Source organism: Piliocolobus tephrosceles, chromosome 5 (genome assembly GCF_002776525.5).
Source record: "Piliocolobus tephrosceles isolate RC106 chromosome 5, ASM277652v3, whole genome shotgun sequence".
Classification (NCBI taxonomy): Eukaryota; Metazoa; Chordata; class Mammalia; order Primates; family Cercopithecidae; genus Piliocolobus; species Piliocolobus tephrosceles.
Window position 1 is genome coordinate 125,289,706 of NC_045438.1, and position 18,797 is coordinate 125,308,502.

Below are 18,797 nucleotides of genomic sequence, written 5' to 3' on the forward strand. Positions count from 1 at the left end.
TGGAGCTGGAGCCCGAGCTGCCGCCAGCCGCCCGCCTCAGGCTCTCTCTGCCAGCCGTGCGGCCAGGCCCGCGGTGTGGTCGGGAGAGCCGGGCGGCAGAGAAGGAAGGAGCAGGTACGGCCTCCCAGCCGGGACCGGTAAGCCGAAGCCCTTGAGCCGCTCGCTGCCGCCGCGACCGCGAGGAACAAGGACGAGCGCGGAGCAGCGCCTGCCCAGACCCCGGAACGCGCACCCGGCCCAACGCCCAGACACGGACCGTGCGAGCCGCCCCCGCCCCAGTGCCGCCCCACCTCAGCCCGGCCCGCGCCCTGGACGCCTCCGCACCTCGGGCCGGCTCCGGCTCAGTCCCCGTAGCTCTTCTCCGCCCCCGCCGCAGCCTCCGCCGCAGCCGCAGCCTCCGCCCCCGGCCCCACTCCGCCCGCGACCCCAGCCCTATCCCCGGCCCTGCCCGCGGCCCCGCCAACCTCCGCTCCGGCCCCGTACCCGGAGGCCCTGCCGGCACGATGCTGCCCAGCTCCATCCAGATTTCGGGGGAGCCGCTGTCCGGCGCCGAGGTGCGGGACATCTGCCGCGGCCTGCGCGACAACGCCGTGCGCCTGCTCTCGCTGCGCGGCTGCCGCCTCTGCGACCGCGACTTCGGCCGCATCTGCCGGGCCCTGGCCGGGGCCACGTCTCTGGCGCAACTCAACCTTAACCTGGGCGTCGTGTCCAGCCCTAGCCGCATCAAGCAGCTGGCTGAGGCTCTGCGGACCAACCGCTCCATCCAGTCCCTCTTGTGAGTGCGCCCCCTCGCAAGGGGGTCCCGGGCACTGCACCTCTCCATACACTCCCCTGGCATCTCATGTTCCTCCACACTCCTTCCAGTACCATTCTACCTTCACATGCCTTATGCACATACACCGTGCCTTGGCCCATGCCTTCACAGCACCCTCCAAGCACACGCTTGGGCTTTGCACGCGCGACCCAACCCGCGTTGGGATACCCACTACTTCCTGACATTGGGTAGGGGCCGTGCCTCCCCATCTGATCATCTGCATTTACTTCACTGGGGCAGTTCCTCGGTTCCCGAGAGAGAATATCCCCCTGGGGACGAGAGCCCTGCCCACTGCAGTATTCCAGTCTACTACCCACCCACCCCTTCTCTGCTCCTCCCTGTGCCATGTCCTGAATCCCTGCCCCAGAAAACAAACCGAATTCTCTCTCTACCTGTATTCCCTGAGAATCTAGAACTTTCCTTCTCCTTTTCCAGGCCTCTCTAGTGCTGTGACTGAGTGCCCTCCCCATATCTAGGGCTGACAGAAGTGAAAGTGCCCCTTCTCCGTGTAGATAGGGTTCAGGACGGCAGTAACCCTGCTCTCTCACTCCCCTCCAGCCTGCATGGGAGCCCCCTGACAGATGCGGGGCTGGCCTTGCTGAACCCAGCCCTGGCCCTCCACCCTGCCCTCGTGGCTCTGGACCTGGGGGACTGCATGCTGGGTGATGAAGCCATCAACCTCATCTGTGGTCTCCTGCCCCCAGACGGGGCCAAATCTGGTGAGCAGGGCCCTGTTGAGGGCTTGGGCTAGTGTGGCAGTGATGAAAATCGAAATGCAGAGGGAAGGGGGTGTGGCCCCGGAGCTCTGATGTTGTGGGTGAGAACATCTTTCTACTCCTCTAAGGAAGGGGCAGGACGGGGGGCAGCATGGAGACCCAGGGATCCAGGCTGGGCAGGCAGAGGAAGCATGGGCCTACTTAATGGTTCTTGAACTCTATGGTGGGGGTGAGGTGGTGCTTAGCCACTAGGGACACCCTGGAAACACAGGGACGGTGGGGAAGGGCTCAGGGAGGGCTTAACCCTCCTTATTCTGGTTTCTTGCTATGATGCTACCCAGGCTTGAAGGAGCTAACGCTGAGTGCCAACCCTGGCATCACCCCTAAGGGCTGGAGCCGCCTCGCCATTGCTGTGGCCCACAGCTCCCAGGTCCGCGTCCTCAATCTGGATTACAACCCCCTGGGTGAGGCTCAAGAATACCCCCTTGGGCTCTCATTACCTCATGCCCTATCCAAGAGCCTGGGACAATCAGTTGACATGGTAATCCCTACACTGGGAGAGGAAAGAGAAAGGAGAGCCCCAAGGGTCAAGGAGATAGCTTTGTGGAGGACCAGGTGACCAACAAATAAATCAAAGCATCAGTTGCCACCCGTGGGCCTAACTTTCTTCATGCCTTCACTCACCAATCACAATGATCCCTTCCTGACCACCACCAATTGTCCATGTTTCCTGGCCAGGGGTTAGTATCTAAAGTTGTTAAGGCAATGGGGAAGCTATCTGTAAGGATTAGCAGGCATGTGTGTGAATGTGTGCACGTGTGTTGTCTCCCCAGGTGACCATGTGGCAGGAATGCTGGCTGTAGCTGTGGCCTCCAGTCGTACCCTAGAGGTCCTAGACTTGGAGGGCACAGGGCTCACCAACCAGTCAGCTCAGGTGGGAAGTTGTCATGTTTGGGAATGGCCAGGGGATGGGGTGGAGGTTAGCTTATGTGTCTGATGACATACCTAAGGGGTGGCAGATTGGGGTCTGAGGACCTGCCTTAACTGTGTTCATCATTTTCCATATTCTTCCCCACCTCAGACCCTGCTGGACATGGTAGAAAATTACCCCACAGCTTTGCGGAGCCTGGTGTTGGCTGAGAACAGCATTAGCCCAGAGCTGCAGCAACAGATCTGTGACCTCCTCTCTGAGGGAGAGGAGGAGGAGGAAGTGGCAGGAGGGGCTGGCGACACCCAGGAATGGGAGAGAGGGCGGGAGCCTGCTGCCCACCAGAGGGGCAGCAGCTCCTGGATGTGCCCCAGTGGTAAGAACCCAGAGGGTTGATCAGAGCTAGGTCTGGAAGAGGCTTGGGACAAGGGAGAGTGGGTGTGGAGAACCTAGGCTCTCACCTATCTGTGGTCCCCAGTGGAGGAAGGAATGGTGGTCTGAACACCCCTCTGCCCTTCCACAGATCCCAGCTCTCAGATGGTGCTAATGACATCAGGACTAGGGGACAGTCTGTTGGCTGAGACCGAGATGTGACTCTCCACTGGGCCTCTGCACACCATTTCACTTGTCTATTGTTCAAGCCCCTTGCCCCAGATACCAGGCTCAGGCCCTGGGGCTTGGGAGGGAACTGGGGTCAGGGGCTGCATGGGGGCTCTGGCAGCTCCTGGCAGTGTGGTGGGAAGGAAGCTCTGGAAGCTGTGACTGAGCAACAGCCTTGGGGGGTATTTGAACCCAGGGCAATGCCTTTGAACTTGGCAGCTCTGGCTGCAACCCGCTGGCTGGGAAAAGATTTTATGAACTCCACAACCTGGCGTGTGGCTGTAGTCACTGGGGGCCGGCAGTAGGGGAGGAATTGGAACTACCAGTAAGCACCACTAGGGGGCAGGAGCATCACACAGCCCAAGCTCCAGGCTTCCTGAACTGGTCCAGAATCTCTCAAAATAGGCCTGGTGGAGGCCTAGGACCCGGGCTTCTGGGGCAACACCTTACACAAGCCCCATGAAGATCTGGTCCCTGCCTCTGAGGGAAGACTCAGGGACCCTGCTAAGGTTAAAGTGCCCCCCGCTTCCGCTCCCTGATGCTCTGTGCCCAGGGAAACCCTAGGTAGAGTGGGGCAAGGGGGTTCACTAGTCAACTGGGATGAGACCAGGACTGGGAATACTCACGAATGGGGAGAAGAGTGGGAGCGGGAAGGTCATTAAAACAAGTTAGGCCATACCAGTAAAATAGTTTTATTTGATTTTAAAATAGTCATCAATGTGAAAATTTCCCAAAGCTTGGAGTAACAGTCTAGAGCCAAGGTTGGGAGTGGAGGCCAGGCCTCACCCAGAGCGCAGCTTGAGGCCCCTGAGCCCCACCCTCCTTTCCAGAGGGAGGGAAGAGACAGCTGAGGGGGCCCTGAGTCAGTCCTCTCCCTGGTCCCCAAGGCCAGCTGTGCCGGGCCCCTGGAGGGCAACAGCTCATGCGGAGGATTGGGGGGGAAAGCAAACAGGTAGGAAACAGAAATGAAGTTAACGATTACACCACCACCCCCGCCCCCCAAAAAAACAAAATAACAAAACTTGTGACTATGAAAGGAGGATGGAAGATGAATACTGATAAACTCCTCAGCTCCCCAGAAGAGCCCAATCTGGGCTGGGTTGGGCTGATTGGAGAAAAGGTCTTGAGACCCGACTGCATGTTATCTGTGGAGAATAAATATTCTAAGAAAAGGGGAAAAACCATGAGGCAAGCTGCCGTGGTCAGTCAACGCAGCTGACAGGCCTGGCATGGCCCACCACCTGACCCCACCCACACAGGGAACAGCTGTGCAGGTATGGATTGGGAAGAGGTCAAGGGCTTGGACTGGGGACCCTGAGCTGCCAAGGTATGGGGCCTTCTTGCAGTCCCGGTGCAGCAATGGCAGGAAGGCCACCAGAGGCCCTAGTTAAGCAGGTTGCCCTGCTCCTGGGCCTGGGTCAGGCTGTCCTTGCGGTGCAGGTGGTGAACCCCCATCCTCTTGGGGCTGCGCTGGGGGCGGCTGGAGCTGGGGAGTGGCCAGGCCCTGCCCTCGGTGTGGGAAGTGCCTGACCCCTCCTCTGTGCCACTGTTAATGGGCAGCAGGCTCTGGCGCTCTTCCTCAGGGCTGATGGGCAGGTTCAGCTCTTCCTCCTCCCTGGGAAAGCCAGAGTCAGGTTCTATGGGTAGCAAAAGTTCACTCTCTTCAGGTCGGGGAGAAGGTGCCTGGACCACCTCATGTCTGTCAGCAGGGCTATGGGCAAAATGGCGCTGCAGCTCAGGGAGGGCGTCGCGTCCAAAGGCTGTGCGCTGGGCCACAGCGGCAGGTGGCGGAGTACGGTCCACAAATGCCCGCTGCCAGCTGGCCAGCAGGTCCTCTTCAGAGCTGGCAGAGCTAGCTGGGGCACTGAGTGTTGGGGGCGCTGGGCTGGGCTGGTGGTGGGGTGAGGCCTGGGCTGAGGCAGGGGTACTGGGCACTGGGCTGGGGCGGGCCCACTCACTCCCCTCCTCCACCAGGCTCAGTGAAATGGCCTGGCGGGTAGCGTAAGTGCAGTTGGGCAGGGGGCTGTTGCGGGGGATCCGAACCTTATCCTCAGAGAACTCTATTACCCTGCGGCCAGGATACAGTGGGTGTGGTGGAGATGGGGTTGGGTAGGGGCTCAGCTTCTCAAAGGCTGGCAGGGGCAACTCTTCCTCCGGGGAGCCCCTGGCAGTACCCAGAGAGTGGCACTCCCCATTGGGTTGCGGGATGGGGCTGCCAGGGGCCGGGGGACTGGCTGGATCACCTGGGACACCCTCGCTCATGTCCACATGCACAAAGACATCCTCAGCCAAGGGGCGCCCGGCACTGCCTGACTGGGCTGAATTGAGCAGTAGAGACTCCGGCTTCTCTAACACTCGGGCAATGACCGAGGTAGGCACCACAGCCCCTGGGGCTAGGCTGGGAGCAGGAGCTGGGCTGGCAGCCTCTTGACCACTGTGCAGATGTTTCCGAACCATGTCCTGTAGCTCACAGGGCAGCTGAGGTAAAAGAGCAGGAAAGAGAGATATTAATGATCGCAGCTAAAGACAACTTGACCCATGGCGAAAGTAATGGCTCCCACATTTAAGTACCTCTGTGTGCTCAGCACTCCACTATCTCCTGTTCTTAGAGCATGCCAGTGTGTATACCCTCACTTCACAGACACATAGGCCCGGAGAGGGGAAGACAACTCGAAGCTTTTGATTAACTTGGCCAGGATTTAAACCCAGATCTGCTGCTGAGGCCGGCATGTTCTCAAACTTCTATCTCCCAGCTTCTGCCCAAACCATACTTAAGTTTGGAGAATCTGTATAGACCAGTGGCTTTAGAAATACCTCTTCTGGGCCGGGCGTGGTGGCTCACGCCTGTAATCCCAGCACTTTGGGAGGCCAAGGCGGGTGGATCACAAGGTCAGGAAGGAGATGGAGACCATCCTGGCTAACACAGTGAAAACCCCGTCTCTACTAAAAATACAAAAAAATTAACTGGGTGTGGTGGCAGGCGCCTGTAATTCCAGCTACTTGGGAGACTGAAGCAGGAGAATTGCTTGCAGTGAGCCGAGGCGGAGGCAGAGCTTGCAGTGAGCCGAGATCGCGCCACTACACTCCAGCCTGGGCAATAGAGCAAGACTTTGTCTCAAAGAAAAAAAAGAAAAAAGAAAGAAGAAATATCTCTACTTTTGCAGGCCATATCAACCTCGGGCCTGAAGCTCTGGGGTCTAGAGTTTACCCGTTGGGGTAACATGATCAGATGGGCCTAATCCTCTCTCAGTACTCTTTGGGCAGATAGCTCTGACTACCCTCTCCTTCCTGCCTGGGATTCTCTCTGTCTCTGTTATAGAAACCAACAGGGCTGCTCCCCAAAACTAGTGATGGGCCCTAGACAGTACATGGGACACCAACCAGTGGCAGAGTTGATTGGCTTGATAGATGACATGGAGGCAGGAGGGCAAAGTGGAAAGAGGACTTAAAAACAGGAAGACAGACAGAGGTGTAGAAACTGGAGTTAAGAGTCCTACAGTGGCCAGAATGGTCTATGTGGGCGGGGAGGGGGTGAGTTCTACTCACATCAGCAAACTTGTGGTTTCGGAAGTGGGACTTGTTGCACTTGAGAAGCTGCACAGCCAGGTTGCAGTCCAGTCGGTACCGCTCCTACAGACACAGACCTGGTTCAGAGCCCAGCCCAGCCCTCTCCAAGGGAGCAGGGCCAGGCCAGAACAAAGCTAGCCCCAGGTGAGGAAGGCCCGAGCAGTGAAGTGCACATACATTGAGCTCTTCCAGCTTGTTAATGGTGTTCTTGGCATCCAGCAGCTTGTTGGTCAGCTCCACAATCTCCCAGTCCAGCGTCTTCCTATCCATCTCAGCCTTCTTGATCTGAGGCACAGACTTGAGGTTAACCCAGCCCACACCCTAGCTAGCCCTTCCTCTCCCTCCACCTCCTCCCATCCTGGAGACACAAGAGGCCACAGGTGCTAGGGCAGCCAAGGCAGACAGAGCAGAGACAAATGACGGACAGACAGAAGGAGACTGGGCATCTCTCCCGCTCCCTGGACTGGCTGTGGGGTGGGGGCTTTCTTAGCATGACCTCCTACCACCTGGGCCCAGGACACAGACAGTATAAGAGCTGTCCATCCCCTGAGGTTCCAGGGGCTCTGGGCACCAGGCAAGGCAGCTGGTACCTCAAAGGCAGAAACTGCAAACCAGGGGGCTGAAGCCTCCTATGTGTGCAGCTGTTTCCAGCATCAGGCTAGGAGAGGGAAGAGGAAGCAGGGCTTGGTGGCAGCCAGGGCGCCTCGTTGGGCAGGGAGCAAGCTGCAGGCTCAAAAGTAGCCTTCTGATCTTCAGTTTAGGGACTGGATCTGCAGCCTCTCCTCCCCGCCCACAGCCTGGGCTTGCTGCCACCGCAGCCAAGAAGCTTTGGGTGTTCAGTGGAGACATCAATCAGTACCTCTACCAGAGCCAAGGGCAGAGCAGGCTAGGCTCCCCAGCTCTCTCCTGGGAGGGAGGCATTGACTGTTAAATGGGCCTCACACAGGGAAGAGAAAGGAGCGGGTATACTCAAGGGGTACAGGGTAATAGCCAGGGCCCGCAATTCCAGATCTCAGCTGAGAAGGCCAGGGCAAGGGAGAAGACACACAAACTCAGACGCAACTGCAAAAATCCAGCTGTGGCTAAGAGAGGCCTGAGAGGAGAGTGCAGCAGCGACGGTGGCAGCATGAGGGGGAGACGAGGAAAGAAGAGAAACAGTGTGAGCATTAAGACAGTCCTGACTTGCAGAGCACACTGCGGTACCCCCACCACTGCCCCATCCCACCATCTCCCCCAAGCCCGAGTGGCATTCCCCTGGCAAATCCTGGCCCCCTGCTATGCTGTGAGCACAGTGCCCGCCAAGTTGCCCTTTACCAGTGTGTGCAGCTTGTCCTCCAACTCCTGGTTGGTCCGCTGGGAAGCTGTGTAGCTGTTCTGCAGCCTGAAAAGGGGTAATACAAGGCACATCCCTGGGTCAAGAGCCCGTTCTTCAGGCCCTGTTCAGCCTCCCGGGATCTTGAACGTGTCATTCTCCCTCAAGAACTTCAGTTTTCTAATCAGAATCAGATGATCTCTGAGGCATCTTCCAGCTAACCTCCGAAGAAGGGAGAGATATGTGTGTGTGTGTGCGCGTGTCCCCTCATTCCCACACCTGCGGAACTTATCCTTAAATTTGTCCAGCTCCTCGCGGCTCTGGCCCAGCTCCAGCTCCAGGCAGTCCTGCCCGATTTCCAGCTCACGTTCCAGGGCCTCAGTGCGTCTGGTGGCGGAGGCCAGGCGCCGGCGAAGCTCTTCATTCTCCTGCTGCAAGAGCCTGGCAGGGTGTTGTGGGATCAAGGGCAGAGGGGTATGAGAGATAGAAGAGCATGCCCTGGAGCTCCAGAGTGGGCTCAGGAAGGAAGGGATGACATGAGGACTCAACCAGAGCTTGAGTCTAAGGCAGCATATTTCATAGGCCTGCTGGCCCTGGGAACACAGCCTGGGTTGGAGGGTCAGGGGAGGAAGAGGGGATGGTAGGGGACAATCCAGCCTCCCTTCACTATTGGAGAATGAAAAGACAGAATTGGGGGTAGGGATACGGCTCCCAGCCTGTCTCTGGTTACAGCCCATGTCAGTCGGCCACTAAGCCCCCAGCTCCAGTTTCCCCTCTGCACAATCAGGCTTCTCCATTATTCATCTCTTGGAAATCCAGCCCAGCACTGCCCTCCTCTCCAGAGGCCTCATGTGGCTAAGAAAGGGCTACAAGGGTGGCAGCTGGTACAGGAACCAGGAGCTGGGTAAGGGCTCCTTTAGCAAGAACAGCAGGGCCCTCAGTGCCATTCACCTTCTGATTCTATGCTCTCTTGAAGCCCATGGAACAATAAAATCCCATTTGCCAGAAAAAAATATCCACAACATCAAAACTCCTCCCAGAGTCCCTAAAACAACCCATCCCAACCTTTACTTCCACCTAATCCACGGGAAAGTCCAACTGTACCAATAGCCTAGCCTGCCGCTAAGAGGGACAGAGTTGAGGCACGGCAGTATCTCAGGCAGCATCTCAGGCAGCAGATACTCACTTCATCCTTTCTGCGTCAGTCAGGGGTTCCTAGGCAAAAAAGAGAGGCTTGAGGCTCAGCTCTGGACCACTGGCCCCTTGGTTGGCTCACCCTCCAAATAGCCACGAAAAGGCTCAGGTGTGAAGCCCAGAGACTCTCACAGCAGAAGAGGGCTATAGGGCTCTCAACAGATGGAAGCAATTCAGTAATGAATTACCCACTCCCATGCCAACCAGAAGATTCAAGAACCTCTTCCAACCTTCAATTTTAATCCTAAAGCCATTTTCAAATAAGTCTTGGCACCCAAGCTACCTCTCCCCAGGGGCAGACAGCCTCTCAGCTGTTCACTCGGCTCTTGGTGGGCCCTGTCTCCACACACGTATGGCAGAGACCTTCCAGTAAAGTCAGGCTGAACTACACACAAGAGTTCTGAGCTCTGACAAAGCCCTCAGCCTTGGGACGAAGACAAAGGCAGAATTAGGCCCTTGCAGAGGCTCAGGAGGAACAAGTGCATGGGAGAAGAGGGCTAATCCTGACTAAGGGGAAGAAGTGTCTTGTTTGGCTCTTAACCTCCTGCCCCATCTTCCCCAAACCCCTATGGTAACCTCCTGCCCCATCTTCCCCAAACCCCTATGGCAGTCATGGCTCAAAAGTCAAGTTCAGCCAACCACAAAGCAGAGCAGGCCCATGCTATTGCAAGAGGGAAACGTCAAGGGGCCTATTCTACATAGAGCTGACTGCTTCAGAAGTGCAGTCTCAGGCAGAAAATGGAGGTAGGTGGCGTCCTTTGTCCACTGACCTCTGACAACAGGATTTGACCCTATTCTACCGCATACTGATTATACAGCCTTCACCTCACTGAGCCTTAGTTCCCTCATTTATAAAACTGAGGTAATGTTCGCTGGGTAGCACCTAGCATAATAGCTGGCATCTTAATTTAATGTTCCCTGAACTGAAATGAGCAAGTCATGGCTTTTCTACCTTGAATCTGGCCAAAGCAGGTTACAGTATGCCTGATGCTCAGCATGTGCTGCGTCTCAATTTCTTTAAATGTGCTCCACACACTGCGACCAGGTGGAGACATGGCTGCAAGGGCAGTAAACCACTGTGGCCTTCATTTCCGCCTGTGAGTGAGGTTAATGGAGGAGGAGAGCCCATGTTTTGCAGCTGACTATAGGGCCCTGAAGAGCAGAGTCCAGACCTAACAGTTCCTGGCAGGGAGTACGTATTCAACAAATGTTAGCCAAACAAAGCAAAGCTGGAGGAAGGGCCGGACTTCCTGGGAACAATGAAGAGCAGCTGTGCTGGTGGGAAGTGGCTGTAGCACTGCCTCCTGATATGCCCCAAAGGGGCCACAGGTTGAATGGCTCTATTCCACTATGGAGGACCAGAGTCCCATCCACCAGCAGGTTAGGTACCCCTCAGTCTACTGGGCTGCCTCTTGCAGGGAGAATATCATATGGGATCATTTATGCTAAGCTACAAAGACTCAGGGGTTCCCTGACATTTGGATGTATACTCACTGACAGTCCCCCTTGAGCCTACATTGCCCCCACCTGCACTGCTGCGGCTAGGAGACCTCAGGCCTTCAACAGCAAGGCCCACTCTCACCCCAACTCGGGACCAGAAGCTCAGGCAGGAGAAGTCAGCCAGACACCCAGCCTCACGGGCCTTGCCTCTGCCGGTCAGGCTGGGGTACCAGTCTTGCTGACCTCCTGCTCAAGCCGGGATCCAGGAATTTCCAATCGCAGCTCCCGATGCTCTGGTGGTGCCTTACGGTAGGGTTTCTTAGCAGGGGCAGGGGCGGCACTGGTCATTCTGGGAGGTGACAGCTCCCCCACCTGCTGAGGAGGAGGAGAAGGGAGGCTCAGAGATGTGGCCAGAAGGACTCTGGACTGAGAAAAAACAAAGATGGTGAAAGGAGACATATGTTGAGGCCACCACATAGGCTGATAGGCCTGGGCCATTACTGGAGTCACTAGAAGGGCACACCTTAGGTGTGTCAGTCCCCATAGGTCAAAGGAGTGCCAGAGGGTGGGGCATGGGTCCAATGGGGAACAGATGGTGGGAAAAGCAGGGCCTAGGGCCTGGACACCTAGGTTTTAAGAGTGGGGCAGGGAGCCTTCAAAGCAGCCCACCATCCTCCTTTCCACTCTCCTTTGAAGGCCTCAGAAGATAAAACTCTCTATGCATTAGTTTTCTCAACTCTAAATCAGTGGTAAAACAGCACCAACTTCTTTCTTTCTCTTCTTTTTTGAGACAGGGTCTTGCTCTGTTGCCCAGGCTGGAGTTCAGTGGCACACTCTTGGCTCACAGCAGCCTCAACCTCCCGGGCTCAAGTAATCCTCCTGCCTCAGCCTTCTGTGTAACTCGGACCACAAGCATGTGCCACTGCACCTGGCTATTTCTTGTACACGGGGTTTCACTTTATTGCCCAGGCTCAAACTCCCAAGCTCAAGCAATCCTTCTGTCTTGGCCTTCCAAAGTGCTGGGATTATAGGTGTGAGCTACTGTGCCCAGCTAAGAATAGCACCAACTTCATAGGGCTGTTGTGAAGATGATGTAAAGCACTTAGGAAATGTTGAATAAATGTTAGTTTAAAAAATAATAATAAACCAAAAAATGTGAGTTTGGGGATCCAATCCAGGATCCTCGGTGGGAATCTCAAAGCCTGAGAGAGCTCTCTGGCCTCGACCACTGATGGCCAAACCCCTGTGGCCTCCACCACTCTTTTCACCAGCCCCCACCAAGAGAGAACACTTGGCTGCCCCCTCACCTGCCCCTCCCCAGAAAACAGCCAGGCTGAGGGCACAGGCCTCATCAGGGACATACCGTCTGTTTGTCGGCAGCTCTCTCTGTTCCGCTGTCCGAGAGTTAGCCCTCGGCTCTCCGCATCCCACGGCCCCTCCACTTCCTCTAGCCAACAGCTCCTGAAACCAGAGAAGGGAAGAAAGTGGAAACCAGGTGTCAGCCGCCTGTCTGTCAGTGCTACAGGCCTGCCTGCCTGGTCTGGGACCTGGAAGGCCCCCCAGGGAGAACCATGGCAGGAAGGCCATGAAACAGGGGGCCTGAGGGAAAAGCAGCTGGAGGCAGATGACTGGAAGCACTGGGTTCCTGCCTTTCTCCATGACAGTAATGTCACAGTCCCAGATGAGATACGTGTGTCTGTGTGTTTATGGTCTCAGCACATTGCCCAATTCTTGAATAGGTCCGGTTCCGTCCTATCCCTACTCCACATCTGTCCTCCTCATCTCCCAGGCCTCTCAGAGTTTGGAAACAACTAAGAGATTTGGGGAACATGGGTTACAAATGAGAACACCAGGAAAAAAGCCTCACAAAGATCCAAGAAGATAGAGAAAATGATGGAAAGAGAGCACCTAGCATTTCCAGAAGGAGGCCCAAGGCTATTTGGTGTATAATGATGATGGTCACCGGCCTTTGCAATGAGGAGGCGTAGGGCTAGGAGAAGAAATCTGAAAAGGGAGCAACACAGAGCAGTAGCTCTCAACCAGGCAATTCTGCCCACCCTCCTTCCCCAGGGACAGCTGGCGCCCACCCTCCTTCCCCAGGGACGTCTAGCAAGTGTCAGGAGACATTTTTGATTGTTGAGACCTGGAGGGAAGGAGTGCTACTGGCATCTAGTGGATAGAAGCTGGGGATGCTTTGGTCATCCCACAACCATAGGACAACTCCCACCACAAATAATTCCCAACAGAAAATACCCAGAGTGCCAAGGCTGAGAAATACGAAGAAAACTCCAGTATGGGGAGTTGGAGACACCTGGGCTCCAGGCTCAGCACTGACACCATGGGACCCTGTGTAATACCCTTCCTCATTAGATAACCCAGTTCCTTATGTACACAGAGGTGGCCGGACTGAGTGTCCTATGAGAGCCCCTCCTACCTCCTGAGGTTCAAAGATGGGCCCACACCCCTCCCTGGCCCCCACCTGTAATTAGCTGGGTTGCAGCATGGGGGCAGCAGCCACCAGTGATCAGGCAGTAACCTCAGGTGGCCTTCTGGGCAGAAAAAACAATCTCCTCCCGCCCCCATCAACCTAAACAGAGCTGGAGGCTGAGGGAAGCCTTGCGGGCTTTAGCATGTGTTCCCACTGTCGGGACATGCCCTGGCCATGACTCCTGTCACATTCCAACAGGGCCTGGGGCAGGAAGAATGGTGAGGGGGTAGGGAGGGTGGGGAAGCAGGAGTGGTCTACCTCCTCTGTCTGGACAGCCTGGGCCCTGGCTTGGGGTTCTGCGGGGAGCTGGGGTGCGGCAGCACAGGCACGGGCCGCCAGCCTCCTCCCCTGACAGGAGGCAGAACGTGTCCCCACAGGGCACAAGCAGCATGCTGTGTCGGCTGACTCCCTGCACAGGAATCTGGGTGGGCGGGCCTGAAAGGACGGCACATTCCCGGGGTGTTGGGAGCAAACAAGTCACCCCAACAGGCTCCTTGGGGCTGCCCCGCCAGAGGGGCCCAGGGTGGGTGCTCCTATGGCCTGAGGGAGAGGCCTAGAAAGTCCTAAACCCACCTGGGTATGTGGGTTCTGATACTCAGAGGGTAAATGTGTGGGGTGCATGAGCTGGAAAACAGGGTAGGGCCAGAGATGGAAGAGTGAGAGATGAGAGCAGTCAAGAGCTTCTACAAAATCAAGGTGCAGCTCAGAGAGTTGGCCTCTGCCTTTCCCCTTCTCTACAGAGGGTCCAGGTCCCAGCTCCCTTCCCCCACGTGCTCCCCAGTCATCTGAGGAAGCCCTTTCTCTCTGCAGGCCCCTTTGTGTGCCCCTCCTCGATTCCCAACCGCCTCTGTACTTCCTTGTCCCTATTCCTGGCAAGGCTCATGCTGTCCTCTTGGTACCGAGACACCTGCATGAACAGCAGGCAGGCAGGGAGGACACGAACATGCTCAGGTGTCCGGCAATCCTGTAGGGAGGGCTGCTTCACTCCATGCCCTGCAGCCCGGGATCTAGTTGCCACACAACCTCTAGCTCCTCCTGCCTCACCCTGACCTCAAGCCCCACTCCCTGGCCCTACAGTACGTATTTATCCCCAGGGATTCCATGGCCAGAGGCAATCTGGCTTGCTAGGCGAGGAGTACCCTGAGAAGGTGGCTGGCTGTGGGATGGGCAGTAAATGCAGACACAGACTCTGGGGATGGGGGTGGTGGTGATGGGAGGTTATTCTCTCCGCCACAGCCTACTCTTTCCACATACGTCAGAGTTACAGGGATGGAAAACCACTCACAACTAAGGAAGCAGAAGGCAATGCCCACTGGGAAGACAATCCACCAGGGGGCTCATGGTGTTTCTCAACACTAGGCTGCGAGGGAGATGTGTACCAACCACTTCCTGCCCTGTGTCCATAAACACAGGGTGTGCCCAACACCCAGGCCCTAGCTCCAACTTCTGAAATCTGCTGAGTGCCCCAGATCCAGCCCGTGAGGAGCCCACAGTTCCAGCAATGAACAGGAATACAATAGTCCTGGCAGCCCGCAGTCCTTGACTGGAGGCAAGGAAGGTGTGCAGGGAAGGCTGGACAGACCCAAGGAGGACAGCAATGCAAGGTGCAGTGGACAACAAAGAGAGAAGTATTGGGACACTCGGCCTGCAAGCTGGGAGAAGGTAAAGGGGTGAGGCAGATGGCATCAGAGCGGTCCCTCCAGGAAGACTCAGCTACCAGATGCAGCCTCCCCTGGCCACATCTCCTTCACCCAAAGGTTTCCCAAGTTGCCTTGGAGTGTTTCAGCCCAAGGAGGACTCCCAATCCCATGTGGGGAAGAAAAGGTCCCAAAGGAGAGCAGCTGGACAACTCAGAATGGGCCATGGCCCATGATAAGCGAGCGGCAGTCAAGGACAGCCTCTGGGGCCTCCTGGCCTCTGGATGCTGAGCTGGCTCCAGGGCACCGCCCAGAAAATGGTCTTCTGGAGGAAGATCAGGAAATCAACAGGGCTGGCCGGACATGGTGGCTCATGCCCGTAATCCCAGCACTTTAGGAGGCCAAGGCAGGCGGATCACTTGAGGTCATCAGGAGTTCAAGACCTGCCTGGCCAACATGGTGAAACCCTGTCTCTACAAAAATTGAACCCAGGAGGTAGAGATTGCAGTGAGCCCAGATCGCACCACTGCACTCCAGCCTGGGCAACAGAGACTCCGTCTCAAAAAAAAAAAAAAAAAAAAGGAAATTAACGAGGAAGAATCCCACTCCCACCCCATGCCAAACTAACCTAAGCCTTGAGGAACTAAGGGCAGATGACTCAGGATGTGGGACTACCAGGTAACGTACTGGGTCTGTTCTATAAGAACAGCTCTGCCCTGGGAGAAAGGTTGAGGCCTAGGTTAAAACCTCTCACTGACCCAGCATGGCCTGGGGCTCCTCGGGCTGAACCTGCAGGCAGTGTTGAGGGAGACACCCAGAGTAGCAGCAACCATTTCCCATCCCATGAAAGTGAAGTGAGAAGAAAAAGGGGCTCTCTGCCCCTGCCCTCCCTGCCCCTGCCTCATCCTACCCCATCCAACCCCAGCTTCTGCATAACATTCATTCTTCGCTTACTCAAAAATCAATTCAAAGGATAGACTCTACTTCCTATCTGCTGGGGTGGAGAGAGGGGTGATAGCTTTCGAATTGCCATGTTGCAATTTGCCAGTCGGTGCAGGCCGCCTGTTGCCGCCTGCCCTGTATTAAATACCTTCTCCCTGATTACAGCCCATGGGGCACGATTAGCTGCCTTCAGAGAACAAAGTCTACTTTCATTAGAAATGGGACTCAGCACGCACAGCAGAGCTGCACTGTGAACCCTCTGAACAGCTGAGCAGCGTGTAGACAGAGATAGGTGTAAGGCGTGATCTGCACCAGACGCTGGCTGAGGCAAAAAATTTGCCAAGCATCACTCTTTAACCAGGAGATGGAACTTAACACCTGCTCCCTTTTGGGGGTACGCATATTTGATCAGGGGCTTCCACTGTGGTGGAAGATTGCTGTTGCTAGAGACAGAGTGGTATGAGAGAGGAATCTCTTCAGAATCCTGCTGCTCCCCAATATACTATCTTACTGTTCCCAGCAAGCACCCACAGGAGCAACAGCAAAAAATTTCCAGCCCAAGAGCCAAAGATGCCATCCCACTTCCCTTCTGCCATCCTTTCCGGGGTTATGCCTAAGGCTCAGGCAAAGTCAGAGATGCAGAAGAAGAAAGGAAGTTCAAAAATCCAGCCTTCTCCCAGCTGAGGCTGAGGCCATCTCTTCAACACCAGCCCAGGAGAGGGAGACAGGAATCCAGAGTGGATATGGTTCTTTGGCTTTTCCAACTTCAGCCTTCCCAACAAACATCTCCTCCAGCTCCCCACGTTCTGTACTACCTCACCCCACAACTCTCCTGATCCTGGAGCAGCTGCCCTGCCCCATAGAGCAACTACCTTCCTACTCTCCACATCACCAATACCTGCTTTAGGTAATTGTGGCCCCAAGAGTTTATCTGGGTTCAGATCATTTCTGAACCTACTGCGAAGCCTTTCTGCTCTCAGCTGTCAATGAATCAAGCAAGTGAGAGACCTTGAGGAGTCAATGAACACAAGCTTCTGAATCAGGGAGGGCCCACACATTACCATGAAAATCATCCAAGCTCTTCTTCATAATTCAACCAAGCAAAGTCAAATGGAAGTTAGTAATCACTACTGCTTTTAAAATGAAAGGAACACCCAGCCCTGTTTCAGAATACGCCAGCTGTGTTGTATGCCACCTTAATTCCCTTGGAATCCAGCAGGGTATAAATAAATAACAATAAATACAAGCCCTTCCTAAAGCCCCTCATCAACCACTAAAACACAAATGTCTGATCACACAAGGACTGGGGCCTCCCCCTCAGGAACTGTCCTGAGCTGTAAGTGCTGGATGGGGAGTCTCTGAACTCTGCAAGCCTGTGGGAAGCTGTGCCCCCGTGGGGGTCAGCTACACTCCCGCCACACAAGTCTGGCCACTTCTCAAGCCTCTGAAATCCAGTCTCTGCCCCCAACTGATGTCCAAGGAACACAAATGGCCACCCTGCAAGGGTCAGCCCTGGAACCAGGTGACCTGGCCTTGGTCCTGGGGATTGCTCATGAAGATCCCCACTCCCTCTACCATTAATACAGCCACTCTCCCTCTGACTCCCCGTGAATAGCAGAGCAGTCCCCCAGAGCAGTGGGCTGACCCCACCAAAGCTGGGTTCGGCCTCTCCCACGTCGTCTCCGGGGTACCCCTCCTGCTTGCCACCAGCCCCCAGTTTCCGGCATGCAGCTGTTCCTGAGATACATGAGCAAAGCCTTCAGCAATCCCGGGCACGTGGCAGGCAGGCAGCCAACAGCTCATGGGGTGGGGCCTGGGCAGAGGTTCTGCTCTGGGCTGAAGACAAGGCTAGAAGATGTCAGTCTGTGCCCAGACCAGCCCTGCTGCCCCTCCAACAGCCATGCCCGCCCCGCCCCGGGCAAGTACCACCTCACCCTCTCGGGACAAGTTGCCTGCAGCCCTGAACTGGCCCCCGGCCTACTCTAAACCAGATTGACAGGGTTTTGAAAGCCAAAAAGAGTGGGAATTATTCTGCCCCAAAGTAATCCTGAGGACTCAGAACAGTGCTGGTGACCTGTCAGAGCTCACCTGGCTCCCACCTGAGCAAACACTTCCAAGTCTATCGACCGGCCTCACATCCAGACAAACACTTCACAGAAACGGGCTAAAGAGCCAGGCAAACCAACCCCTCCCTGCAAAAAAGGAGGGCAAGTTGTCCCCAAGGTCATAGCCTGCATTTGACATTAGACCCCATGCCCTCTCCTAAGAAAGGCCAAAGTGAAGGACCGGCCCTCAACCAGGCCTCAACTCCAGGTCCTCTTGCTTTCCTGGTCAGAGCCAAGTCAAGAAAGCCTCCAGTTCGTCAACTCCCCATTTGGGGTCCCTAAACATCTCTGCATTACTGCTAGTCCCCATGAATAATATATAGTACTATAAATGTTTATTTGTATGTAGTACACTCATATATAATAATACATTACGAGATCAATCCACATGCATATAAGCAGGTATTGTTTATTCCTTAATCAACTATCATACATTCACTATTATTAATCATACAATAAAATTCATTTCCACATGGATATTGATCAGTACTATAAATCCTTAATATTGCATAGTACATACATTCATTTATCAGATATAGTGCATTTTCATCAAGATATTTCTCACTGGGCCAGGCACAGTGGCTCATGCCTGTAATCTAACACTTTGGGAGGCCAAGGCAGGTGGATCACCTGAGGTCGGGAGCTCGAGATCAGCCTTACCAACATGGAGAACCTCGTCTCTACTAAAAATACAAAATGAGCCGGAAGTGGTGGTGCATTTCTATCATCCCAGCTACTCGGGAGGCTAAGGTAGGAGAATCGCTTGAACCCAGGAGGCGCAGGTTGCAGTGAGCTGAGATCGCGACATTGCACTCCAGCCTGGGCAACAAGAGCAGAACTCAGTCTCAAAAAAAGAAAAGGATATTTCTCATCAACATGGATATCCCCTATCAACTTTGGTCTCTTAATGTATCAACCTCTGAGAAATCATCATCCTGCTCGGAGTGCTACCCTCCTCGCTCCGGGCCCATAACACACCCTCTCCCATTTACAAGCTCCCACCCAATGCTGGTAGGCTCCTGTCTTCTCTCGCCCAGCCCAAGGGGAACAGAAT

General features: G+C 55.3%; 2 protein-coding genes across 8 annotated transcripts in view; one reads left to right on the forward strand and one right to left on the reverse strand.

Moving 5' to 3' along the window:
* Nucleotides 1–3,325, forward strand: LRRC73 (leucine rich repeat containing 73). 2 transcript variants are annotated; one of them, XM_023212883.1, is made up of 6 exons: nt 1–775; nt 1,373–1,533; nt 1,872–1,994; nt 2,364–2,464; nt 2,612–2,834; nt 2,982–3,325. In XM_023212883.1, exons 1-6 carry the CDS (start codon nt 504–506, stop codon nt 3,050–3,052), a joined length of 951 nt encoding a protein of 316 aa, XP_023068651.1. In that variant the 5' UTR covers nt 1–503; the 3' UTR covers nt 3,053–3,325. The 2 variants fall into 2 exon arrangements, with proteins under 2 accessions (XP_023068651.1, XP_023068652.1); XM_023212884.2 differs by having other exon boundaries at nt 4–137; nt 2,982–3,322.
* A 407-nt stretch (nt 3,326–3,732) lies between these two features.
* The window catches only part of TJAP1 (tight junction associated protein 1), a 28,618-nt gene continuing 13,553 nt past the window's right edge, over nt 3,733–18,797 (reverse strand). For 3 of the 6 annotated variants that reach the window (XM_023212882.1, XM_023212880.1, XM_023212878.2), the window contains 8 exons: nt 11,935–12,032; nt 10,815–10,943; nt 9,124–9,152; nt 8,217–8,378; nt 7,940–8,006; nt 6,803–6,910; nt 6,605–6,688; nt 3,733–5,536 (listed from right to left, as the gene is read on the reverse strand). In XM_023212882.1, coding sequence (XP_023068650.1) covers nt 4,442–5,536; nt 6,605–6,688; nt 6,803–6,910; nt 7,940–8,006; nt 8,217–8,378; nt 9,124–9,152; nt 10,815–10,919 — 1,650 coding nt within the window. In that variant the 5' untranslated portion in view covers nt 10,920–10,943; nt 11,935–12,032 and the 3' untranslated portion in view covers nt 3,733–4,441. Of the gene's footprint in view, nt 5,537–6,604; nt 6,689–6,802; nt 6,911–7,939; nt 8,007–8,216; nt 9,153–10,814; nt 10,947–11,934; nt 12,033–18,797 lie in introns of all 6 variants that reach the window. The other 3 variants (XM_023212879.1, XM_023212881.1, XM_026455481.1) reach the window with 2 other exon arrangements.

Coding starts and splice junctions, on each gene's coding strand:
- LRRC73 (XM_023212883.1), top strand. CDS start 504: ATGCTGCCCAGCTCCATCCAGATTTCGGGGGAGCCGCTGTCCGGCGCC. Junction 1,995..2,363: donor TCTGGATTACAACCCCCTGG/GTGAGGCTCAAG, acceptor TTGTCTCCCCAG/GTGACCATGTGGCAGGAATG. Junction 2,465..2,611: donor TCACCAACCAGTCAGCTCAG/GTGGGAAGTTGT, acceptor TCCCCACCTCAG/ACCCTGCTGGACATGGTAGA.